This window comes from Grampus griseus, assembly GCF_964374135.1.
Source record: "Grampus griseus genome assembly, chromosome: 11".
Classification (NCBI taxonomy): Eukaryota; Metazoa; Chordata; class Mammalia; order Artiodactyla; family Delphinidae; genus Grampus; species Grampus griseus.
The window spans coordinates 61,049,445-61,073,088 of record NC_139005.1 but is presented as its reverse complement, the minus strand read 5'-3'; the positions used below and the strand labels follow the sequence as shown (position 1 = coordinate 61,073,088).

General features: G+C 37.2%; 2 protein-coding genes across 3 annotated transcripts in view; both read left to right on the top strand.

Annotated features, from left to right (window-relative positions):
- The window catches only part of OSBPL8 (oxysterol binding protein like 8), a 193,756-nt gene extending 181,107 nt beyond the window's left edge, over nt 1–12,649 (top strand). For both annotated transcript variants that reach the window (XM_082666886.1, XM_082666885.1), the window contains exons 21-23: nt 4,782–4,887; nt 6,886–6,988; nt 8,780–12,649. In XM_082666886.1, the coding sequence (XP_082523012.1) occupies nt 4,782–4,887; nt 6,886–6,988; nt 8,780–8,912 (342 nt within the window). In that variant the 3' untranslated portion in view covers nt 8,913–12,649. The remainder of the gene's footprint in view (nt 1–4,781; nt 4,888–6,885; nt 6,989–8,779) is intronic.
- A 2,638-nt stretch (nt 12,650–15,287) lies between these two features.
- Nucleotides 15,288–18,317, top strand: BBS10 (Bardet-Biedl syndrome 10). Its single transcript, XM_082665791.1, has 2 exons — nt 15,288–15,492; nt 15,918–18,317. The coding sequence occupies exons 1-2, from the start codon at nt 15,308–15,310 to the stop codon at nt 17,896–17,898; spliced, it is 2,166 nt and encodes a 721-aa protein (XP_082521917.1). The 5' UTR covers nt 15,288–15,307; the 3' UTR covers nt 17,899–18,317.
- Nucleotides 18,318–23,644: the final 5,327 nt, after the last annotated feature.

Genomic DNA, 23,644 nt, shown 5'->3' with positions numbered 1-23,644 from the left:
TCTTTGGGAAACTAGGGCATTGAAAAGCCCCATGTATACAGGAGAATCTAGAAAGCCATGAAAATGCCCAAGGCAAGATGCTTATGCTCAGAGAAGACCTGCAAAAACCCTTACCTTTCACCTTAAGCTAATTTCTAGGCTTGAAATGTTGAAGGAGTGCCCGTACACAGAGCCTGTCTGCTAAGACTAGGAGAGTTTGGGTTTTGCGGGTATTTTTGTTTTTGTGTCTTGTTTGTTTAGCTACTGGTGTTCAAGGAAATCTATGTCAAAATACTAGCTAAACACAAGCTGAGGAACACAGGCTTCAGTGACCATGCACAACAAGGAGAAAAGTCTTTGCAAATACAGTTTGGGAAATTCACTGAACAGATGGAGTACAATAGCCTTCAACAATACAGAAAGCAGCACACCCTGGAGAAAGTGGAAAATATGATTTCCAGAGTTACCACCTTATAATATTTAGATGTGTAGTTTTCAACAAAGAATTAAAAAGCATACATAGAAACAGGGAAATACGAACCCATTAAAAGGAACAATGTAAGTTGACAGAAACCATTCCCGATAAAGTCCAGATACCAGACTTACCAAAGACTTTAAAACAATTATCTTAAGTATGTTCAAAGAGTTAAAGGAAACAGGGACAAAGAACTAAAGGAAATCAAGAAAAAGTTATATAGACAAAATCAGAATATCAATAAAGAGAAATTATACAATGAAACCAAACAAATTCTGGAGCTCAAAAATACAATAACTGAAATGAAATATTCACTAAGATATTCAACAGCAGATTTGGAGAAGGTAGAATGCAAGAATCAGCTAACTCAGAGATTGGACAATTGAAATTATCTAGTCTGAGGAACAGAAAGAAAGGAATGAAGAAAGTGAACAGAGCCTAAGGGACCTATAGGGCACCATCAAGTGGATCATCATATACATTAAGGGAGTCCCAGAAAGAGAAGAAGAAGAGAAAGAGGCAAAAGAATATTTAAAGAAAAAAGTCCACCAAATCTCCAAATTTAATGAGAGATATGAGTCTATAAATCCAAGAAGTTCAACAAAGTCTTAAATAGGATAAACTCAAAGAGACCTCCACACCAAGACATTATAAGCAAACTGTCAAAAGTCAAAGACAAAAAGAATCTTGAAAGCAGCAAGAGAGAAGCAACTTGTCACGTATAAGCGATCCTTGATAGGGATAGTAGCCAATTTCTCACTAGAAACCATGGAGGCCAAAAGGCATGAGATGACATATTTAAAGTGCTGGAAGAAAAAACTTGTCAAACAAGAATTCTATATATGGCAAAACAGTCCTTCAAAAATGGGGGAGAGGGCTTCCCTAGTGGCGCAGTGGTTGAGAGTCCGCCTGCCGATGCAGGGGACACGGGTTCGTGCCCCGGTCTGGGAAGATCCCACGTGCCCCGGTCTGGGAAGATCCCACATGCCGTGGAGCGGCTGGGCCCGTGAGCCATGGCCGCTGAGCCTGCGCGTCTGGAGCCTGTGCTCCGCAACGGGAGAGGCCACAACAGTGAGAGGCCCGCGTACCGCAAAAAAAAAAAAAAAAAAAAAATGGAGGAGAAATTAAGACATTTCCAGATGAGTGAGGTCATTACCACTAGACCTTCCATATAAGAAATGCTAAAATAGTCCTTCAGGTTGAAATGAAACTCAAAGCTGTATGAAGAAATAAAGATTTTCAGTAGAGGTAAATGGATGGGCAAATATAAAAGCCAGTGTTATTGTAGTTTTAGTTTACAACTACACTTCTTATTTTTTACAGAATTTGAAAGATTAAATGAATGAAAATAATTACAAATCTATGTTACAGAGCATACGGTGCATAAAGATGTAATTTGTGACAACAAAAACATATAGGGAGGGGCAATGGAGCTGTTAAGCAACCAAGTTTTTGTGTGCTATTGAAATTAAGTTGGTATCAATTCAAGCTAGATTGTAATAAATTTAGGCATAAATGTCATTCTCATGATAACCACAAAGAAAATATCTAAAACACATATACAAGAGGAAATGAGAAAGGAATCAAAACAATTCATTCCAAAAAATATCAATTAAACACAAAAGTAGTAATGAAAAAAATGAAGGTCATAAAAAGGTATAGGACATACAGAAAACAGCAAAATGGCAGAATTTCTTCCTTATCAGTAATTACCTTAAGTGTAAATTGATTAAACTATTCAAAAGGCAGATTGGCAGAATGGATTAAGACAAACATGATCCAATTATATGCTGTCTACAAGAGATTCACTTCAGATCCAAAGACACAAATACAGTAAAACGGAAGGATAGAAAAAGTTATTCCATGCAAATAGTAACCAAAAGAGAGCTGGGATGGCTATACTAATATTGGACAAAATAGACTTCAAGTCAGAAACTATTACAAGAGACAAAAAAAGACATTATGTATTGATAAAAGAGCCAGTTTATCTCTATATATGTACCAATCTATGAAGCCCCAAAATGTATGATGCAAACATTGACCGAATGAAGGAAAAAATAGACCATTCTACAACAATAGATGAACGCTACAGTATCACTCTCAATAATGAATAGAACATCTAGATAGAAGATCAATAAGGAAACAAAAGTCTTGACTCACACAATAAACCAACTAATCCTAACATATATATATAGAATATTCTACCCAACAACAACAAATATACATTCTTCTCAAGTAAACATGGAACATTCTCCAGGATAGAACATATGTTAAGCCACATAACATATCTAAATAAATTTTTTAAAAATTAAAATCATGCAAAGTATCTTTTCCAGCCACACTGGAATGAAGCTAGAAATCAATAACAGAAAGAAACTTGGGAAATTTACAAATATGTGGAAATTAAACAAGACACTCTAAACAACACCAGTGAATCAAAGAAGAAATCATAAGGGAAATTAGAAAACACTTAGATGAATGAAGAAAAACAAAAACAAAAACCACAACGTACCAAAACTTATAAGATGCAGCAAAGGCAGTGCTCAAAGGGAAATATATAGCTGTGAATACCTATATTAAAAAAGAAGAAAGATGTCCAGTCAATAACCTAACTTAACAATGAGGATCTAGAAAAGGAAGGGAAAAACTAAACCCAAAGACAGCAGAAGGAAATTTGGAATGGAAATAAAATAGAGAATAGAAAAACAATAGAATCAATGAAACTAAAAGTTAGTTCTTTGAAAAGGTCAGCAAAGTTGACAAACATTTAGCTAGACTAAGAAAGAAAAAAAGCAAGAAGACGAAAATAACTAAAAGCAGAAATGAAAGTGAGGCCATTACTACTGACCTTACAGAAATAAAAAGGATTATAAGAGAATATTGTGAATATTTGTATGCCAACAAATTAGGTAACCAAATGAAATGGACAAATTTCTACAAACACATATGTTACATAACCTGACTCAAAAAGAAATAGAAAATTTCAACAGACCTGTAACAAATTAAGAGATTGGACCAGTAATCAAAAACCTCCAAACAAAACAGATACATGGATAAAGAAGATATGGTGTATATACACAATGGAATATTACTTAGCCATAAAAAGAATGAAATAATGCCATTTGCAGCAACATGGATGGACCTAGAGATAATCATATTAAGTGAAGTAAGTCAGAGAAAGACAAATATCATATGATATCACTTATATGTGGAATCTAAAAACATGATACCCTTGACAGAGTTGTCAAGTCCACTCAATGGGAAAAGAAAAGCTTCTTTAACAAATGGTGCTGGATTTCCACATGTAAAAGAATGAAGTTGGATCCCCTACCTCAAACCATACACAAAAATTAACTCCAAGTAGACCCACAACCTGAAATAAGAGCTAAAACCATAAAACTCTTAAAAGAAAACAGGGATAAATCTTCATGACCCTTTATTTAGCACCGTATTCTTAGATATGACACTAAAGGCATGTGGAACAACAAGAAGAAATAGATAAATTGAACTTCATCAAAATTAAACACTTTTGTCTATCAAAGGACATTATCAAAGTGAAAGACAACATGAGAGAATATTTGCAATCATTTATCTGGTAAGGGTTTAATATCCAGAATATATATGGAACTCCTTACTTAACAACCAAAGACAAACATTCCAAGTAAGAAATGAACAAAGGGCTTGAATAGACATTTCTTCAAAGAAGATACACACATGTCCAACAAACACATGAAAAGATGCTCAACATCGTTAGTCATAAATAATAATATCATTTCCATTTATTATAAGATGCTTTCTACATTATCCAGATATTATTAAAAGTAAGCAATCTAAATAATTTTATTGGAAACCCAACATCATTCACTGAGAATGTTTCTTATGTTGGGAACAAGATAAGTATGATCTTAAAAGAGCACTATTTTTAACATTCAACTAGATGTACTAACTGGTGCAGTTAGAAAAGTGAGGTATCCATATTCTTATTTGTGTGTGCATAAAAATGTCTCTTGAAGGATATACAAACTAATAGTGTTGACTATCTTTTTAGTGGGGGAGAGACTGGGTGGATATGAGTCAGGAGTGGGAAGGAAACTCTTCATTGTATATTTTCTTATACTCTTTGATGTTTGTGCCAAATTAATGTTTCTTATTAAAATTAAACAATTTGTATAAGTGTATCATATTTGTTAAGTCTTAATTAGACTATTTCATCTTTGTTTTTATTTCCAAGTACTGTGCCCATGAACAGTTTTGACGGTTGTACAACATTGTCTTTAATTACAAAATTCAGTGCAAATTCACATAATAGCATGATTTTTTTTTTCAGGTTAGTGTCCCAAAAATGAAACATAAGCCAACCAGGCAACAGAAGAAAGTGGCAAAAGGCTATTCCTCCCCAGAACCTGATATCCAGGACTCATCTGGAAGTGAAGGTAAAAATATTTATTGTAGACTATTGACTATAAGAGTCTAAATTTTTTAAAGTATATTACTATACTATGTTTGATATAAGAAAATGGTTTTTCATATTAACTCAAGGAGATTTGTAAGTTTTTGTGGGGGCAGGGATGATGTACAAGAAAAGCTATTTTAGATTATAAATTTCAAAACCAGGCCACAGGGTAAAGGCATGGGAAATGAAAAAAGGGGAAACATGCAAATCAAGAACCACACTGCAGTGCTAGCTCTTATGCCTTGTTAGCTTCTGAAAAATTGTTGCTGGTTTCCTAGATTCAACACAGGCACCATTTCTTGAGTTTTGGTCTCAGTTCCATGCTTCAGAAAAGTTTTTTATTTTCATAATAAATTACTGTGGTGTTTAGAAGTCACAGAAGTAAAAATATAACTATATCAAATTATGAACTAAATTTACTAGTGTGCCATTCTTGTTTAAGTCAGATAATGTATAAACTGTCTTGAACTACACTGAGATATAATCAAGGATTAAGGTAATGTCTGAGACATTATGAGAAAATAAAGTTTTCTTAAAACCGTAGTCTCTACTAAGTTCACACTAAGCTGGGGAACTCAGTTTTACAGAGATAATACTAGAGGTGAATAAATGGTAAATGCTAAGAAACTAGTAGATGACAAATAGTAAAGAGTTTAAAGGAAAGGGGGCTGAATTCAGCTTGAGGGAAGGTCCTTAGAGGAAAGGAACCCTGATGAATTATGAGGATTTTTAATGGTTTATAGCAATCTAGGCTTGAGGGATGCTGGTGAGTGGACACGATACTGGAATAAAAGAGGAATAAAATGAATAAAGTTCTAAAAGTAGGAGTCACATGGTACTGTTGTGCTCAAAAGGAGTATTAGTTATACTATTGTTCCCATTTCACAGAAGAGGAAAGTGAGACATGGGTTAACCTGCCCAAGGTCGTATGCCCCATGAGGCAGTATATATATATATATATATATATATATATACATATATATATATATATATATATATGTGCAGATATTTTGGCTCCTTAATTCATTCTCTTATCCACTCCACTATATTACCTATAATGTATCAGCTGACATTTACTGAGTATTTAATGTGGGCCAAACTGGTGGTTAAACATACCTTCCTACAACCATGTGAAGTCTGAGTATTATTATTATCCCAAGTTTACAAATGAGAAAGCTGAGATCTGGAGAGAGGTTAAGCTCTGAACAAAAATGGAAAGGAAGGAATGGATATGAGAAGGGATTTTTAAAAATACCATACACTTTGTTAGTTGACAATAAAAATTTGTAGAAGAGATATTTAAACCAATTGAAAAGGTTTAAAGTTTGGGTTACTAAAGGAATAAAGATAACATTAACAATTAATTAAAAAATTGAAAAGGGAGCTTAAAAAGCTGACTTCTTCAGATGTAGGCAAATAGGCAAGAGGCAGAAGAGAGTAATACCTCCTCCAAGTTAATATATGTTTTTTGGTTTTTGGTTTTTTTTGCGGTACACGGGCCTCTCACTGTTGTGGCCTCTCCCGTTGCGGAGCACAGGCTCCGGACACGCAGGCTCAGCGGCCATGGCTCACGGGCCCAGCCGCTCCGCAGCATGTGGGATCCTTCCCAGACCGGGGCGGGAACCCGTGTCCCCTGCATCGGCAGGCGGACTCTCAACCACTGCGCCACCAGGGAAGCCCAATATATGTATTTTTAAAGAAATATTTTTGTCTATTTTAATTGGTTAAAAAATAAAGCTGATTCAATCCAAAATTTAACTAATTCGTGGTTACTTTAAATATATCTATAGTGTTCTAGTTTTGAAATATGATTGAAACTTCAAAAATGCCAAGTATTAGGAGTAGTATGTTAGTCTCTAAGCCATAAAAATAATGCCTAGGAAAATTATTACATGAGAATCATTAATCTGAAATTTAGATTGTTTATAATTAAATATGTTCACTGTTTTCACCGAGTTTATTCTAAATGTCTTTTTAGCTCAATCAGTAAAACCAAGTGCAAGAAGAAAAAAAGGGATAGAACTGGGAGACATTCAAACTTCCATTGAATCTATAAAACAAACACAGGAAGAAATTAAAAGGTAATACATACGACAGTGACTATTCATTTGAGTCTAGAGGAGTTAAGAATCCTGTTATGTAGGAAATCATATGCAAACTTTACATTTTTATAACATTGCTAAGCTAAAATAGAACCTTGGCGTCTGTCACCTGATTACTGAAACTTAGGAAATTCCTTCAGCACTAAAATATTTGGGAGAGATGGGGAGGTTGTTTTGTCTCATCTGTGAAACTGGAATTGGAGTCTCTTCATCTTACTGCTGTAGCATACTAGGAATGTAGTTGGGTTGAATGTGGAAGTGGGGTGGTTCCTGAGAAAGCCAGTCTCCTTTGTACATGGCTGATTTTAATTAGAATGTACCAGTTGTTAAAATATTGAAACACTTCCATAACAGTGGGCAAATAGCCACTACCCTGAGACCTTCAAGTGTTCCCTGTGCACTCCCAGACCCATCCCCTCACTCACCTCTGCAAGATCCAGCAACTAACGGTCATAACACGTAGGGAAGTTCCTTGGGAGGGAAGGGGTCCTGATCCTGCTCCACTGGTAAGGCTAGCATGAGTTCAGATCGGTTGTCTCCCATTGCTATATCAGATGTTAAGTTTTTTTAATATTAGCCAACCTTCTTTTGTGTATTCAGCACTCAGCGCTAGATGTCCTGGAGGATTTTTTTTTTAAGATTTTTTTTCTGTTCTTGGTGATCTATGGCTTACATTTAATTGCTGTTTTCATCTACAGCCTCATTTCCTACCATTCCTCTACACTTACTCATGCTCTAGTCCTATGAAACTCCTCACATCTCCAGAATATACCGTGCTATCTCGTCTTTGGGTCTTTACCCACACTGAATCCGCTTTTTAGATTGCCCTTCCTCCCACCTTGCCCCTCAAGAAAATCCCTGTTTATCCCTCAGAATATAACTCAGATGTCACCCTTTTTGTAACATTTCTAATCACTCTGCCCCGTAGTTATTAATCCTTCCACTTGGCTCGTATGGCTCCCTATACACAGTCTTTTTGAGAGCTTACTGCGCTATAGAGTTGCTAATTGTGTGTGTCTGTTCCCTCACTCCACCCTGCCCCAGTTGGACCGTGAGCTTCTTTAGAGCAGGGAGCGTGTCTTCTGCATCTTGGTATCATCAGCCCTTATATAAAGTGCTTGAGTTTCCTAACTTAATTATATTTATAAATTAAAGAGCCTACTTGTTCATATTTGCCTCCTTTCTTTCTCTATACTCATAAAACACTTCAATAGAAGAAGTCAAAAAGAAAAACGTCTTCACTAATCAGCTCTTTTTAGCCAAAAGCGTTTAGAGTGGCATGAGGATAATGTAAGCTCATTTTATGACTAAATTAACATTTTTTTGTTAGCATATGAAATGCCTACAGAGCATTCTTCAAGTTAGGAATGTCACAATATTTGTTGTATTACTTTTTTCCTGGTGAATTAAGGATTTTTCTCCAACTCTGCCTTTGTCTCCTAAAGAAAGATAAAAGAACCTTAGTGGGCCAACTAAGAAGCAAAATTTTTGTTTTAAAACAAAGAAAGTGATATATTTTAAAGTCATCAAACTTTAAAAATTATGTTTAACACACATCATTAAGTAATATATTTGGTACAGTGCAGAGTATAGATTAGGCAAGACCTAATAGTGGTTCCACAAAGCATAATCAGCTCCCTGTTCAGGTGGTAGTAATTGATGGAACTTTATACAATTGAATTTTATACAATGATCATATATCAAATTGTGATTTCTTTGCTAACATTTTTGGTAAATAATTATTAAATTTATTGTTGCTTATTTTTATAGAAATATTATGGCTCTTCGAAATCATTTAATTTCAAGCACACCTGCCACGGATTATTTTCTGCAACAAAAAGACTACTTCATCATTTTTCTCCTGATTTTGCTTCAAGTCATAATAAACTTCATGTTTAAGTAGAAGTTCTTTACCATTGAATCAATGAACTGGAATGATCATATTTGGCCTGGGACCAATGTTGAAGATGCTTTGGTCTTTATTGAAACATCACAATATTTCTAAAACAGAAAACCTTAGAAATATATGTAGAACTGTTGACTTTTCCTACCTTCTATCCTTAACCCTGAAATAAGATCTATTCTATTTGGTTATTAAAGTGAACTATGTGTTAAGTGCCAGAACATTTCTAGCTTTTGTGAGACTGTGTCTACATGTGAGTATAATAAATCCACATGTATACACAATTGTGTCTTATGTATACCTTACAGTAGTCTTTGTAGTCTATGGTATGTTCGTGTTATGAAATATATAGCATTAATGTCATTCATAACAAAAATGCTATCAATCTTATAAATATATGTGTAGCAATCTATTTTCTTCATAAAACCGGCACAAAACTTCTATCAGTAAGGAATTACAGAATGGGAAATGATGGGATAATAGACATAAATAGTTCAATGCACTGTACTGTGAAAAAAAATCATTTCTAAAGCATTCAGTTCAATTGTCTTCTTAGAAACAGCAAAAAAAAAAATTGTGGTCAAAATTGATTTGAGAGACAAGGTGGCAAACTGCTTTATCAAAAGTTTATACAAGATTTTTTTTAAGCCCTAGAATTTAATATTTATAGATACAGGTATAAATATATGTATGTGTATATCAACAAAAAAAACCCTGGTACTCGGATCTACTGATTATATATTTCCTGTCATACCTGTATAACACCCCATTAAGCACTTGCTGAAAAAAGTGTGGTCAAACTTGATTGCTGTCCTTCTTTCTTTTTTTTTTTAAACTCAGTTGGTCCAATAACATAGGCCAAATTTTAGAGATGGAATTATAGAGTGTATGAAATGCTGATAGTCATGATTTTTCATTATGAAAAAGTTATTTTAGCTTTCATTTAGATTCTAGTGTGTTCAGTGAAACAGTTGAATAGAAAATATATATATAACCAATATTTTACTTCAAAAGCCAAAAAGAGAAGGACAATGAGAAAAGACACTTCGTGTGGTGGTATTTATGTGTATGTTAAAATTGGTTTCTTTAAAATGTGCAATAAGTTGAGCATCTAAGAAGAGCATCAAGTTCTCAAGTTTAATTCTCTGTTATCCTTCTCTGTTCTCAGTAACTGCAGTCTGTGGCAAAACCACAATTCCTCAAGATTCCTTTTGTTCAGGCTCAGGCAAACATTTTTCCTAAATATTTTTTTCAGTTTAATGTTTTTCCTTTATGTATCTTAGAATTCTGAAAGTAGATTTTGAAATGAAAATGAAGGTCAGAGAGAATAATTGCTCTGGCTACACTTGCCTTCGACTAAGAAGAGACTGAGACACTAGTAAAAATACAATCAAATGTTTATGCCATGATAAGTATAAAATCAAGGAATGATTGCTAAATTATGAAAATTGAAAATGATTAAAAGGGCCTGCTTTTTACCACCTAACCAATATAGCTATCTTAAATATCCTTAGATTTTATGAAGAGCTATTTCCCATGTATTTTTGGCAAAAAAGTGTATTCCATATGTATGTGTGAAAACATTTTTTAAATAGATTATGCGTAAATAACATATACCTACACCCAGTATAAGTATAGGTATAATGTGACTACACTAGAATAGGTGGGGTTTTGTTTGTATTTCATACTTGTTGATATAATTTTTATACTCACTTTCTGTTACCAATGTTATGCTCTACTGCCTATTCATTGATATATATTTTGTAAATACTGTACGACTTGATCCTTTTTTATGGTTTAAATTAGTATTAATTTATATAAGTTGATTGGCTGATCACAAAATAATTTCATTATTAAACCCTGAAAACTTATATTTTGTGTTGGCAACTCCCCTTTGGGACTTCAGTCATGTTACTTTCATTTGGTCTAAACAGTGTTTTATTTGTATGGTTATCTTCTAAGACTGGAGAGGTAGTTATTTACTTTTGTATATTTTCTTGTTAGGGCAAATGTGTTATGGGCTCTTATTACTCAAGGAGTCAAAAACTATTTCATGAGAAAGAGCAGGGTTACTCATGACTGTTTCTTATACACTAAAAGCATATATCTAATCTAATAGTCTTCTTATGTTTTTATTTGTGTGAGTTCCTTTCTGTGAACTGAACACAAAACTCAGGAATAGGTGGCTTAGTTTTAGATCAGTGCTTATACTAGGCTTAGTATGTGAATACTTTAAAACACACAATTAACTTTGTATTTAGCCATATATGTAGTTGACTTCTCCACCTGAGATTAATCTTTCTTCACAATGGATTCATAAAAATTGTGATTTACAGTTCCCAGTTGTCTGAGAGCCTCATGGTGGTTTTTAGGATTTAAGACCTATGACCGTTTTTTTTTCATTTGATCAAAAATTTTATTTTTTCACTTGAAAATTTAAATGAGTAATAATTATTGATGTGTGCATTTCTGTTTTAGTTGTTAAATATACTATGCCTTCAGTTATCTACCATTTAGTGAGACGTAGCTGGCCTGGGAAAAGATAATAAATACAGCATGTGAAATAAGTTTCAGCAATAGATATTTTACTTATATTTCATGTCAGTACTTTTTTGTATTACTTATACAGTGTAATCTTTGTTACCATTCCATTGAAACAATTGGCCTTGTAAAATAAAACCCTCATTTAGTATTTACGCTTTTGTGCCTTTAAGAAAATACTTTTTGTCATTTTTGTGTTACAGAACTATAATATGATTCAAAGTGTTTATAGTCTTAATTATCACAAAAGGGTCATTTCTCTGTCACTTAATTTCCGTTTATATAGCTATAGCATATTTAAACAGTAATGCTGTACTTTTATAAGGGTTTTTGTCTATTTACCTATCTCAAATATATCCTTCACTTTCAGACATCATTGAAGTAGACCTGTCAGATTATTCTGCGTATTGTAAACAGTGCCTTTTTGATAGAATTCATACTGTTTTAGGGTGTCAACTCGTGCCATATACACACAAAATTATGTGGAGAAGGCAGTTTTAACTTTCTGAAGAATATCTTAGTCAAATATTTAAGGAAAAAATGTATAAAATTCCATTTTTTCCAGTGTTTAGCATTTCTAGTGAGCAATGAATATATTTGGGGTTTTTTTTGTTTGTTAGACATACAGTGATAATGAGCCATACATGATGCTGCAGATTATTTTGAATTATGTTAAATGTATAGAAATAAAATATTAAAATTAGCGTTTATACCAAATTTTCCAAATTGAACCATAGTGGGGTCAGGGGGGAACCCCACACAAATCACTAAGTTTACATTTCAACCTCTATCTTATTTGACTACATGGAAAAAGAGATTCTTGGGCTTCCCTGGTGGCACAGTGGTTAAGAATGCCTGCCAATGCAGGGGACATGGGTTCAAGCCCTGGTCCGGGAAGATCCCACATGCCACGGAGCAACTAAGCCTGCGCGCCTAGAGCCCATACTCTGCAACACAAGAAGCCACCGCAATGAGAAGCCCGTGCACCGCAACGAAGAGTAGCCCCCTGCTCGCTGCAACTAGAGAAAGCCTGTGCACAGCAACAAAGACCCAACGCAGCCAAAAATAAATTATGAAAAAAAAAGAAAAAGATTCTTTAAAATGTATATAACCTGCCACTATTATGTAATTTGCTTTCATTGTGTTTACCTGTAGTATGAATTTAGTATATTTAATTTGCTTTTTGTTACTCTTAACATACTGTTTGTTTCGTTACAGTTTTTAATTGAAGGATGGACTGTTAAAATTGTATAGGACCAGTGTCTCCTTAATATGATTAACATATTTAGAAGAACCACAAGAAACCCATGACAAAATGAATGTGAATATACTTTCTAAAATATTTAGAAAATTTTATCTTTCTGCACTTATTATGTAAAATTATTTTAGTATTACAACATTGAAATTTATTTAAAGAAAAAATTCCATGAAACATTTGAACTGATGAGCCACAGAACTTCAGTTGAAAATTTTCACTTCTTAGCATGCTAACTATTCATTTAAGTTAAATATCCTGTTTAATGGCCATTTATAAATTCAAATACTACCACTGGTCAGTTTTGTAAAATAGAATAAAAGGATGTTATCTGCAGTGTAAATACAGCACACTGTCAAATTCTTTTCCTTAAGGTGCATAGTAAATGTACAGATAGTCATAGGCAACTGTTTTGTAATGTATTACATTTCTAATCTGTTATTCCTAACCTATTATAAAAGTTTGCAGAGACAAAAGAATTGAATTTTTCTAATCTGTAAAATGATGCTAACTTCGACAAGTAGGCATTCTAAATAAAATTTTTAAAAAGAGTAAACTGATCAAACGACTGAATATAACATATGGTGACCAGATTATTTAGTCTTAATTTTTTAATTAAAAATAATTTTGTGTGGGGGGGTAGTTGTGAAGGATGGTGAAGGGCTTGGAAGGGATTTAACAGCTAGAATCCTTAATGTATGCTTTACGTGATGCTTCATATTCATTCTTCTTGAATACTCATAATAACCTTCAGATGAGTGGAAGTTACATTTTACAGATGAAGATTCTGAGGCTCAGAGAAGTTAAATGATTCTAAAAGCTACATAGTAAGAGTGACAGCGAGCCCAAGTTTGAACCCATGTCTGACTTCAATGTCCATTATCTTTCCACTGTACACTTAAATAGAACTCTGACTTTACTTCTAAATCCACTGCTCAAATCGAGTAACCCCTTTGTGATGGGTAAGAACGAAAGAACCTTGGGAATTCCCTGGTGTCCAGTGGTTAGGACTTGGTGCTTTCACTGCTGAGGCCCAGGTTCAGTCCCTGGTTGGGGAACTAAGATCCCACAAGCCGCGTGGTGCTGCCTAAAAAAAGAAAAAGAAACTTGCCATTACACAAGCATATACACAAAACCCACATGAAAAAGTTTTTCCCCCCGCAAATCACCTATTAGTCCATACTGAGTCAAAATCACACATGTTCCAAGAAATCATTCCTCTTCAGTTTTCCTCTTTTCCTCCATCATCCTCCCCTCCTGTATTTGCACCCCTCAGGATCCAGTTCCTTCTGGTTAATAGTGAGCTGGTTCTGCCTTACTGGGGGGAAGGGGAGGGCTGACAGGCTTCTTCTGTCCTATGCATAGGAATAAGGGGTAGGGAAAACAGGCCCTCACTGTTCAACCTCAATGAAACATCTACAAGGTAAATAATCTTCTTACTAATGTTGACCACACTCTAATAGGTGTCCTGTATTGTGTTATGATAATCAGCTCTTTTGCACCTTACAAAATATCCCTTTCTTGTGGAGATAGTGGGCCCCTACAGTGGTGACACGTCACAGTAATTTGTTGAGTATGTTGTACTTGTTGAGTGCTTAGTACCTACGAGGCACCATGCAAAAACAAACAAAAAAAAAACCCCTTGTAAACATTCTCACCCTCCTTAAAACCTTGATTTTTTTTTTTTACTTATCTATTATCACCATTTTTTTTTAAGATGAGAAAAGCGGAGACAAAAGAATGTCACAGATAAGTACATGGCACCGCAAACCCAGGTCTAAATATTAAGCCTATGCTCTTAACCATTTCATCCTTAAGAGAGAGGGTATGTGTACGAAACAGTATGTTGTTTCTGCTTAACAGTATGGTTTTTTCTGCCGTCGGATTGTGTCCAGTAATCTTCGGTCACTGTGTTTTTAAAGCATCCTATTGATTACCAATGTGGCTAAGTGTTCACATCTATCACCTCTGCTAAAGAAAAATTAAACTGTGGTGGGTTTCATAGTGATACCTAAGCCCAGGATATGTGGCAAAGCCCCCAGCAGAAAGCACGAAGCCTGCAGCTCGTGACTGTAGCCAGGGCCTCCTCATCTGTCCTACAACCCGAAAGAGAACCGCTGATGCAGAGTGTGGACAGGATATGCACGAGTCCAAGGCAGAGGTTTTCGTTACAAAACAGCGAACTTTTGAGGGAGGTCAGGAACGAACCGAGCTCTAGCCGCGGTGCCCAGTCCCTCCGCTCTCGTGCCGAGTTCCTGGGAGACGGAGGGATCTGGTGGCAGCTGAAGCCTCCAAGAAAGAGGAATGAATTCACCTAGGAGGGGGAGAAGGGCTTGCGGTTTCCTGTCCGGGGACAGCTCCCGAGAAGCCCCGACCTCTTTCCCATCTTCGCGGGCTTTTGAACCGCTAGCTCCTACTGGCAGAACGGCGGGGCTCTCCCACTGAGCGGGCGGGAAGGTAGACCCTCGCCCAACCAAGAAACCGAGCAGCACCGGCTTCCGGCCTCCTCCCCGCCTCTTCCGCTTCCGCCTGCGCCCCGCTCCTGGTCGTGCTGGGCTTCTACAGGCGGCGACCCGAAGCTGTTGGAAGCTGAAGGGCTATGGCCGCTGCGGGATCTGTGAGGGCCGCGTTGCAGGTGGCGGAAGTGCTAGAAACCGTCGTGAGCTGCTGCTTGGGGCCCGAAGGGCGGCAAGTTCTGTGTACCAAGCCCACTGGCGAGGTGCTGCTCAGCCGGGATGGCGGCCGCCTCCTGAAGGCGCTACACTTAGAGCATCCCATAGCCAGGTACTTGCGTGTCACGCCCCAGACCGTTAGAGCATCCTATAACCAGGTACTCAGGTGCCGCACTCCAACCTTCAGTCCATCTCCCTGAACTTCTTGTCCCTGAGCTTATGCTCCTGGAAGAACTGACCTTGGACGAGACCAGTGTACGCTCAGAGTTAGAGCGCTGCCCGCTGCCCGAGGGAACATTCCCAGACATCGAATCATTAACAACTGCCGAGAGCTTGTCTCACTCCTTTCCTTCCAGCTCGACCCAACCCCTAGAATCTTGAAGTAGAACAAAGTAACTTAAAAAAGGAAAAAACTAAAACTAAGTATATCACAGAGACAGTATTCTCGTTTTATGCCTGTAGCTGTAAAAACATGGTTTCAACTTGATTTAGGCAGCCCTCTGAGAATCTGAGTTGCTTTATTTCTTTCTTGTACAGGATGATGGTGGCATGTGTTTCCAGTCATCTAAGAAAAACAGGAGATGGTGCTAAAACATTTATTATCTTTCTTTGCCATTTACTCAGAGAACTTCATGCAATCACAGACAAGGAAAAGGATTCTTTCTTTTCTGAAAATATTCAAACCCATGGAAGGCACTGGAAAAAGTGTTGTCAGTGGAAGTTTATTTCCCAAGCTCTTCTAACATTTCAGACACAAATATTAGACTACGTTATGGACCATTACTTAAGTAGACACTTTTTGTCCATCTTTTCTTCATCCACCAAAGAGAGACCATTGTGTAGGAGCTCTTTAGAGATGCTCTTAGGAGCATACTTCTGTGGAAGAGTGGGAAGAAATAATCACAACTTTGTATCACAGTTGATGTGTGACTACTTTTTCAAGTGTACAGCTTGTGAAAGTGGGTTTGAAGAAGTACTTGAGTTAGTGGATGACTGTTTTGTCGAGTTGAAAGTTGGTGTCACTGGCCTTCCTGTTTCCGATTCCAGGATCATAGCTGGGCTTGTGCTTCCCAGAGACTTTTCCGTGTACTGTCCAGCAGACGGTGACATAAGAATAGTGATAGTAATAGAAACCATTCAGCCTCTTTTTTCAACTTTTGGATCAGAGTTTATTCTAAATTCAGAAGCACAGTTTCAGACATCTCAATTTTGGATTACAGAAAGGACAAAAGCGGTAATGAAATATTTACAGAAGCAGAATGTAAAATTGCTCCTATCTACTGTGAAACAACCAGACTTAGTAATTTATTGTGCAGGACTGAATGGCATATCCGTGGTGGAGTGTTTATCATCTGAAGAACTTTCTCTTATCCAGAGAGTCACTGGTCTCGCTCCCTTTGTAGTACCACAGTCTTCTTCTCAGTATGAACTCTCTAACACTGCTATGGTGAAATTTTGTAAGCCCTTTATTCTTAGATCCAAAAGGTATGTTCATCTTGGCTTGATTAGCACATGTTCGTTTACACCACACTGTATAGTTCTTTGTGGTCCAGTGCAGGGTCTTGTTGAACAACATGAGGTTGCTTTACATGGGGCATTTAAAATGCTTCGGCAATTATTTAAAGACCTTGATCTAAATTATGTGACACAAGCCAGTGACCAAAATTGTACTTCAAGTCCTCTTATTTATAAGAATAGTAGAGAAATTAATGACTTACCAGAAATTGTTAATGGCTCAATACAAAGGCCATATCAGGACACAGTTGTAAAGAACAAAGATGAACTGGCAAAAACTCAAACATATTTAAAAGCATATTCAAATTTGGTAGTTCCAAGTGTAGAATTAGAAACAAATATATTGTGTTCAACACCAACAGTGACACTAACAGATACATACCAGACAGATGCAACACTGAGATGTTTCTCTCCAGACAAAGCCAGGATAATGGATGACCATGAACCATTTATTGAGAGTAATTCTGCTAACTCAACAACAGAAAATACTAGAAGAGAAATCTCTTATGAAAATTTACAAGTCACAAAAAATGCTAGAAAGGGGAGCATATTACCAGTGAGATATAAGTCACTAGAGATGTGTACTTCCCAGAGTTACTGTTTCTCATCTGTACCAGCTGGTTGTGTTTTGCCAGTGGGTGGTAATTTTGAGATCTTGTTGCATTACTATCTTCTCAGCTATGCCAAAAAGTGCCAGCAATCAGAAGAAACCATGGTTAGTATGATAATTGCTAATGCACTTTTAGGCGTTCCCAAAATCTTGTATAAGTCTAAGAAAGGAAATTACAGCTTTCCACAAATATATATAAGAGCTCTTCATGCACTGCAAACCAATCAACCCATGATAAGCAACCAGACAGGTTTGGAATCAGTTGCTGGTAAATACCAGTTACTAACTTCAGTTCTTCAGTGTTTGAGAAACATTTTAACCATTGACTTGGTAATCAATATTAAGAGACAACCTCAGGAAATTTATGATCAAGATTCGGAAGAGGAACTATAAAATTGGAAGCTTTTTATTAACCAAAGTTTTAATCCAACTCAAGCCATAAAGCAAGGCAGGCATGTGACCACTGATTTTCAAGTTAATTCAGTCTAGTTAGGAAAACAGCATAACTTAAAAAGTCTTTAGAAGTACACAAGGCCAGCACACATTCAGACACAAATATTAGAGACTACATTATGGCACAGTTCTGAGGAGGAATCCTTCTGGATGGGTGAAGCCAAGATCTGAGTAAGTGTATCTTTTTTCCCCCTCAGTATCCCTGTGTCTCTGCTGTGTGTTAGTCTGTGCATTTGGGGGAAGGTATTTCCTTATAGCTCCTTTTTACTTTTCTGTATCTTTTTTCACTCTTCATCCCTTCTCCCTTGCCTTTCTGTATCTAGTTAATAGAGTAATTTAATCTCAGATATGGATGTGGTCTTCAAATGCCATCCTACTTTAATTGTTTATAATATAAAACATTATTTGCTTTATTTAAAATGATTTATTTTCCTACTCATAATTTCTATAGCAGTGAGTAAAAGGCTCATTTTCTTTTTCTCAGAGTGTGAGTAAAATTAGTTTTTACTTTTTTGTGGCCCCTTGTTTAGAGCCTGGATAGATTTTTTTCCCCATTCATACACCAATGAGTATGTCACCATAAATGTGGCTTTGTGCATTGTAAACTTATTTTCATTTCTTTAGTTGAAAGTTAATTCCAGAAAGGATATGAAATTCATGCTATCATTTTCTCCTGTCCTCTAAGAGCTTGCAAAACTAATTCATGTATTTGCTGAGTTTTCTTATATTTGGTGCATAGCCAGAGTTCAGTAGTAATGCAAGAGGGAGGGGATATGGGGATATACATATGCGTATAGCTGATTCACTTTGTTATACAGCAGAAACTAACACAACACTGTAAAGCAGTTATATTCCAATAAAGATGTTAAAAAATAATAATAATAATTTGAGAATTACAGTTGGCTCTCCAGTCCTTGGGTTCTCCATCTGTGGATTCAACCAACTGTGGATTGAATATATTCAGGAAAAAAAATTCCAGAAAGTTCCAAAAAGCAAAACGTTAATTTGCCAGGTGCACTGGCAACTATTTATATAGCATTTACATTGTATTAGGTATTATAAGTAATCTAGAGATGATTTAAAGTACACAAGACAATGTGCACAGGTTACATGCAAACACTGTGCCATTTTATATAAGGGACTTGAGCACCCACAGATTTTGGTATCCTCGGGAGGGGGGGAATGTTCTGGAACCAACCCCCCTTGGATCCCGAGAGACGACTGTATTTATTTCTAATATGAATTTTTTAATGTTTATATTTTATCTTAAAGGTTTATAAATGCAAATAATACTGTGCACCTAGCTGTGAATAAGGACAGTGTCTTCTACTTTTAGTAGTTCTCTGTAACACCCCAGGCAGTGCTGTGTTCATACCAAGTATTCGGGAGTGCTTGTTGAATAAAACTGTTATCTTTAATCTGATCTAATTATGTGTTTCCAGTTTACTAATTCAGCAGATTCTTATTGAGTGCCTACTATGTGCCAGATGCTGAATATACCATGGTAAACAAATAGGTATGGTTCCTACCTTCATGCACCTTTCCTCAAAGGTTAATGGGTAGTAGATGGTGACAACACTTGGATCAAGATTAAATTTAGGAAAACTGATTAAAATTTCATTACAGTTAAACTTGAAAAAGCGATGACTAATAATGTATTTAAGAACCGTAATATTCCATCATGCAGATCTCATGATCTTTTATATTAAATATAATTTCATTTTTGTAAGGTTTATGCCATATGTGATAACATTATTTCACTTCTGTGACTATGGAGAGAATGTATTAGCTCTGTTTCTTTGTGTGTATGTGTATATATATATATATATATATGTATATATATATATTTTTTTTTTTTTTTCGGTATGCGGACCTCTCACTGCTGTGGCCTCTCCCGTTGCGGAGCACAGGCTCCGGACGCGCAGGCCCAGCGGCCATGGCTCACAGGCCCAGCCGCTCCACGGCACGTGGGAGGCCCCTGCATCGGCAGGCGGGCTCTCAACCACTGCGCCACCAGGGAAGCCCTAGCTCTGTTTCTTATACAGATTTCATAGATATATAAACATACTGTAGGGCTTCCCTGGTGGCGCAGTGGTTGAGAGTCCGCCTGCCGATGCAGGGGACACGGGTTCGTGCCCCGGTCCGGGAAGATCCCACATGCCGCGGAGCGGCTGAGCCCGTGAGCCATGGCCACTGAGCCTGCGCGTCCGGAGCCTGTGCTCCGCAGTGGGAGAGGCCACAACAGTGAGAGGCCCGCGTACCGCAAAAAAAAAAAAGAATAAACGTACTGTAAAATTGTTGTATAATTTTTTCCATTCACTTTTTTAAATTGCCTGTCAGGTCACTTGATAGCTTTGCTTTATTTTGTTGTTGTTGTTTTAAATACTTCATCATTGAAGGCATTCAGAGACTTTTCCATGTTTGCCTGTGCCTTGCATATGGTAGACATTTTATAACTGTAAATAATCACTAGCCCAGGAGCCACTTTGTAATCTGGGAGTGGGTCTTTTTGTGTTTGGCACCTCATCTAATATCTGGCACACGGTAGTAGCCAATAAATGTCTGTTGAAAAACTCTGGTCCTCATGGATGAGCTCCTAATTATTTCTATCAAACTTTCATGGAAAAGGATCTGTTTGCGGGGGAAAGAAGCAAAAAATGTAGAACAGATCTGCACAAAGCAATCGTTTTTCTTTTAATTAAAAAATCCTCAAAAATGGTGATAAAGCTTTCATGGGTCATCCTTGTCATTTACAGAATAACACTAGGGAGTTTATATTACTGGGTTAGATAAAAGAGCACTTCACAAATGTAATTACGTTATACTTAAACCCACTTACACAAAGGATTTGAGGTGACCTGCAACAAAAAATAGATGAAATTAAAGTAAAATCTGAATAAAAATTAAAGAATCAAGAGCAAAGAAAATGTAAAAATGATTAAAAGTCAAGACCATGTTCCTGTTTTTATTCTGCATAATGAATAACCTCAAAATTTACTTGATTGGAATCACTATATTATTACCTTCATGGTTCTGGGAATTGCCTGGATTTCGCTGAACAACCTTCCCTGTATCCTGTTGGATGAGGCAGTCGTGCAGGTCAGCTGAAGTTCAAGGAGAGGGAACACAGGCCCCACCACTCAATGGAAAGTGTCAGTGACACATTATAAGAAGAGCATGTGGGATGAGATATATATTGAGGCAGCTATCTTTGGAAAACAGTCTGCAGCACCATGGGAGAGAAAAGAGGACAACTTCTCAGCTGAGGTTTTTATTATTGTTTTCTGAAGTTACATGTCAGTCCACCTCCCACAAACACGTTTTCCCCAATAACTTTTATGAACTCATTTTTTTCTCACTGGGTCAGCACAAGCCATTTTTATTCCCAAAACAATAGGCATTGAATAGTTGAATATCTCTGAACTGCTTTAGCCAGGGAGCTGTTTAACCATGTTACACTGGAAATGTTAGGGTATGCATGTTTTAGACTAAAAGGGACGGGGAAGAGGAATGCAATTTGAGCCTGAACTCTTTTTTTTTAATTAATTTACTTATTTATTTATTTATTTTTGGCTACATTGGGTCTTTGTTGCTGTGCGCGGGCTTTCTCTAGTTGCGGTGAGTAGGGGCTACTCTTCATTGCGGAGCATGGACTTCTCATTGCGGTGGCTTCTCTTGTTGCGGAGCATGGGCTCTAGGCACCCGGGCTTCAGTAGTTGTGACATGCAGGCTCAGTAGTTGTGGCTCGCGGGCTCTAGAGTGCAGGCTCAGTAGTTGTGGCGCACGGGCTTAGTTGCTCTGCCCATAGGATGCATGTGGGATCTTCCCGGACCAGGGCTTGAACCCGTGTCTCCTGCATTGGCAGGCGATTCTTAACCACTGTGCCATCAGGGAAGTCTCGAGCCTGAACTTTTGTCAGAAATTACTCATCTCCTCCCAAAAGGAATAGAATATGTTTTTCTTATCATCACAGAACAGCAGAGAAAACAAAAACTACAGTTGGAAGGGGATATATATATATATCCCCTTCCAACTGTAGTTGGAAAAAGTATATATATATACTTTGCAGTTCTGTTAACAGCAAGAGATGGTAACAACCTAAACTCTAGATGGATCCACAAACTAAATGGGATAGGGGCAGTGACTGGTGGGGGAGGGGGGAACATGCATAGGGAAGAGGTGAAAAGGTGATTTCTCAGTGTATACCTTATGGCATTTTGATTTTTGAACCACTTGAATACTACTTATTCAAATGAGATAAAATTAAAAAAAATAGATTTAGAGCAAACACATAGAATGCACCCCAAGTAATAATAAGGATCCTGGCCTAAGGAAACACAAGATCAGAATGGAAGAAAAATGATGTGAGATACACAATGATGGATCAGTACTTCTACAGTGGAAGAAAGGATACAGTCAAAAGAGGGAATATTCTCTTAACTATAATTGGCTAGGGGTTTTCTCAACAATTCTGGAAACGTTCTCCCTTAGCAGGCTACTATGAGCCAGGGAAGTCCCAGCAACCAGTGTGGCGTTCATTTCCTCATGGAATTTTCAGTCCTGGGCCTGGCTTCCTCTTATGCAGACTCACCATCAGATTTTGTCAGCACGTTGAGAATGGCTCTGTCTCAGGGTCTGAGTCAAACCAAACTTGTGAGCATGATCAATTTATTTACAATAAGAACTGTTCCAGGAACTAGAATATTCCAAGTCCATCTGACCAGTCTTTCCTTTATGTATGGACCTGTTTTATTACTTCCTGTGGGAAGTAATAATCAGGTGGTTGCTCAGTAAGCATGGAATCAGAACAAGAGAAATCAAATTAACTCCTCCCAGCCAGTCATGCTCCAGTTCCCCAGTGCTCGGTCCTGGCCTTCTACACCTACACTTGCTTCCCATGGGATTCTGTCCAGGTCTGTAACGGTGCCACTACATGCTGATGATTCCAAATTTTGTATTTCCAGCCAACCTCTTCTCTCTAATCCCAACTCATTTATCCAACTGCCAACCCAGTCTCCATGTGGATGCTTACCCTTAACATGTCCAAAACAGGATCTCTATTTCCCATCCCCTAAACCTGGCCTTTCCCCTGCTGTCCCATCTTAGTTAATGGTATCACCAGTCTCCCACTCATTCAAAACAAAAACCTGAGAGACATCTTGCCTCCAGTCTTTCCTTCACATCACACAGCCAATCAGCAAATCCTGCTGGCCCCACAAATAAAGTGGATTTCAAATCCACCCATTGCTCACAGTTGCCTTTCTAGCCCAAGTCACTTCATCTCTTAACTGCAGCAGCCTCCTAATGGTCTTCTTCGCCTCTGTCTCACCTTGTACTTTATCCTAGAGTGATTTCCCCCCAACTTCTTATTTCAAATGTTTTGACTCCACAAAAAAGTTGGGGGAAAAAAAGCACAACAAACACCCACAAATCCTTCATCTAGATTCACCAATTACCATTTTACCCTTTGTGCATGCGTGCATGTGTGTGCACGCGCGTGCGCACACACACACACACACACACTTCACTGAACCATTTGAAAGCAAGTTGTATCGCTAAATACCTCAGTAAGTATTTACCATGAACAAGGACTTCCCCTACATGATTGAATGATTCTTTTAAAAATGCAAATCCTGTCATGTCATTCCTCTGCTCAGTCTTCCAAAGGTTTTTCCTTCACACAGAA

Coding starts and splice junctions, on each gene's coding strand:
- BBS10 (XM_082665791.1), top strand. CDS start 15,308: ATGGCCGCTGCGGGATCTGTGAGGGCCGCGTTGCAGGTGGCGGAAGTG. Junction 15,493..15,917: donor TTAGAGCATCCCATAGCCAG/GTACTTGCGTGT, acceptor TTTCTTGTACAG/GATGATGGTGGCATGTGTTT.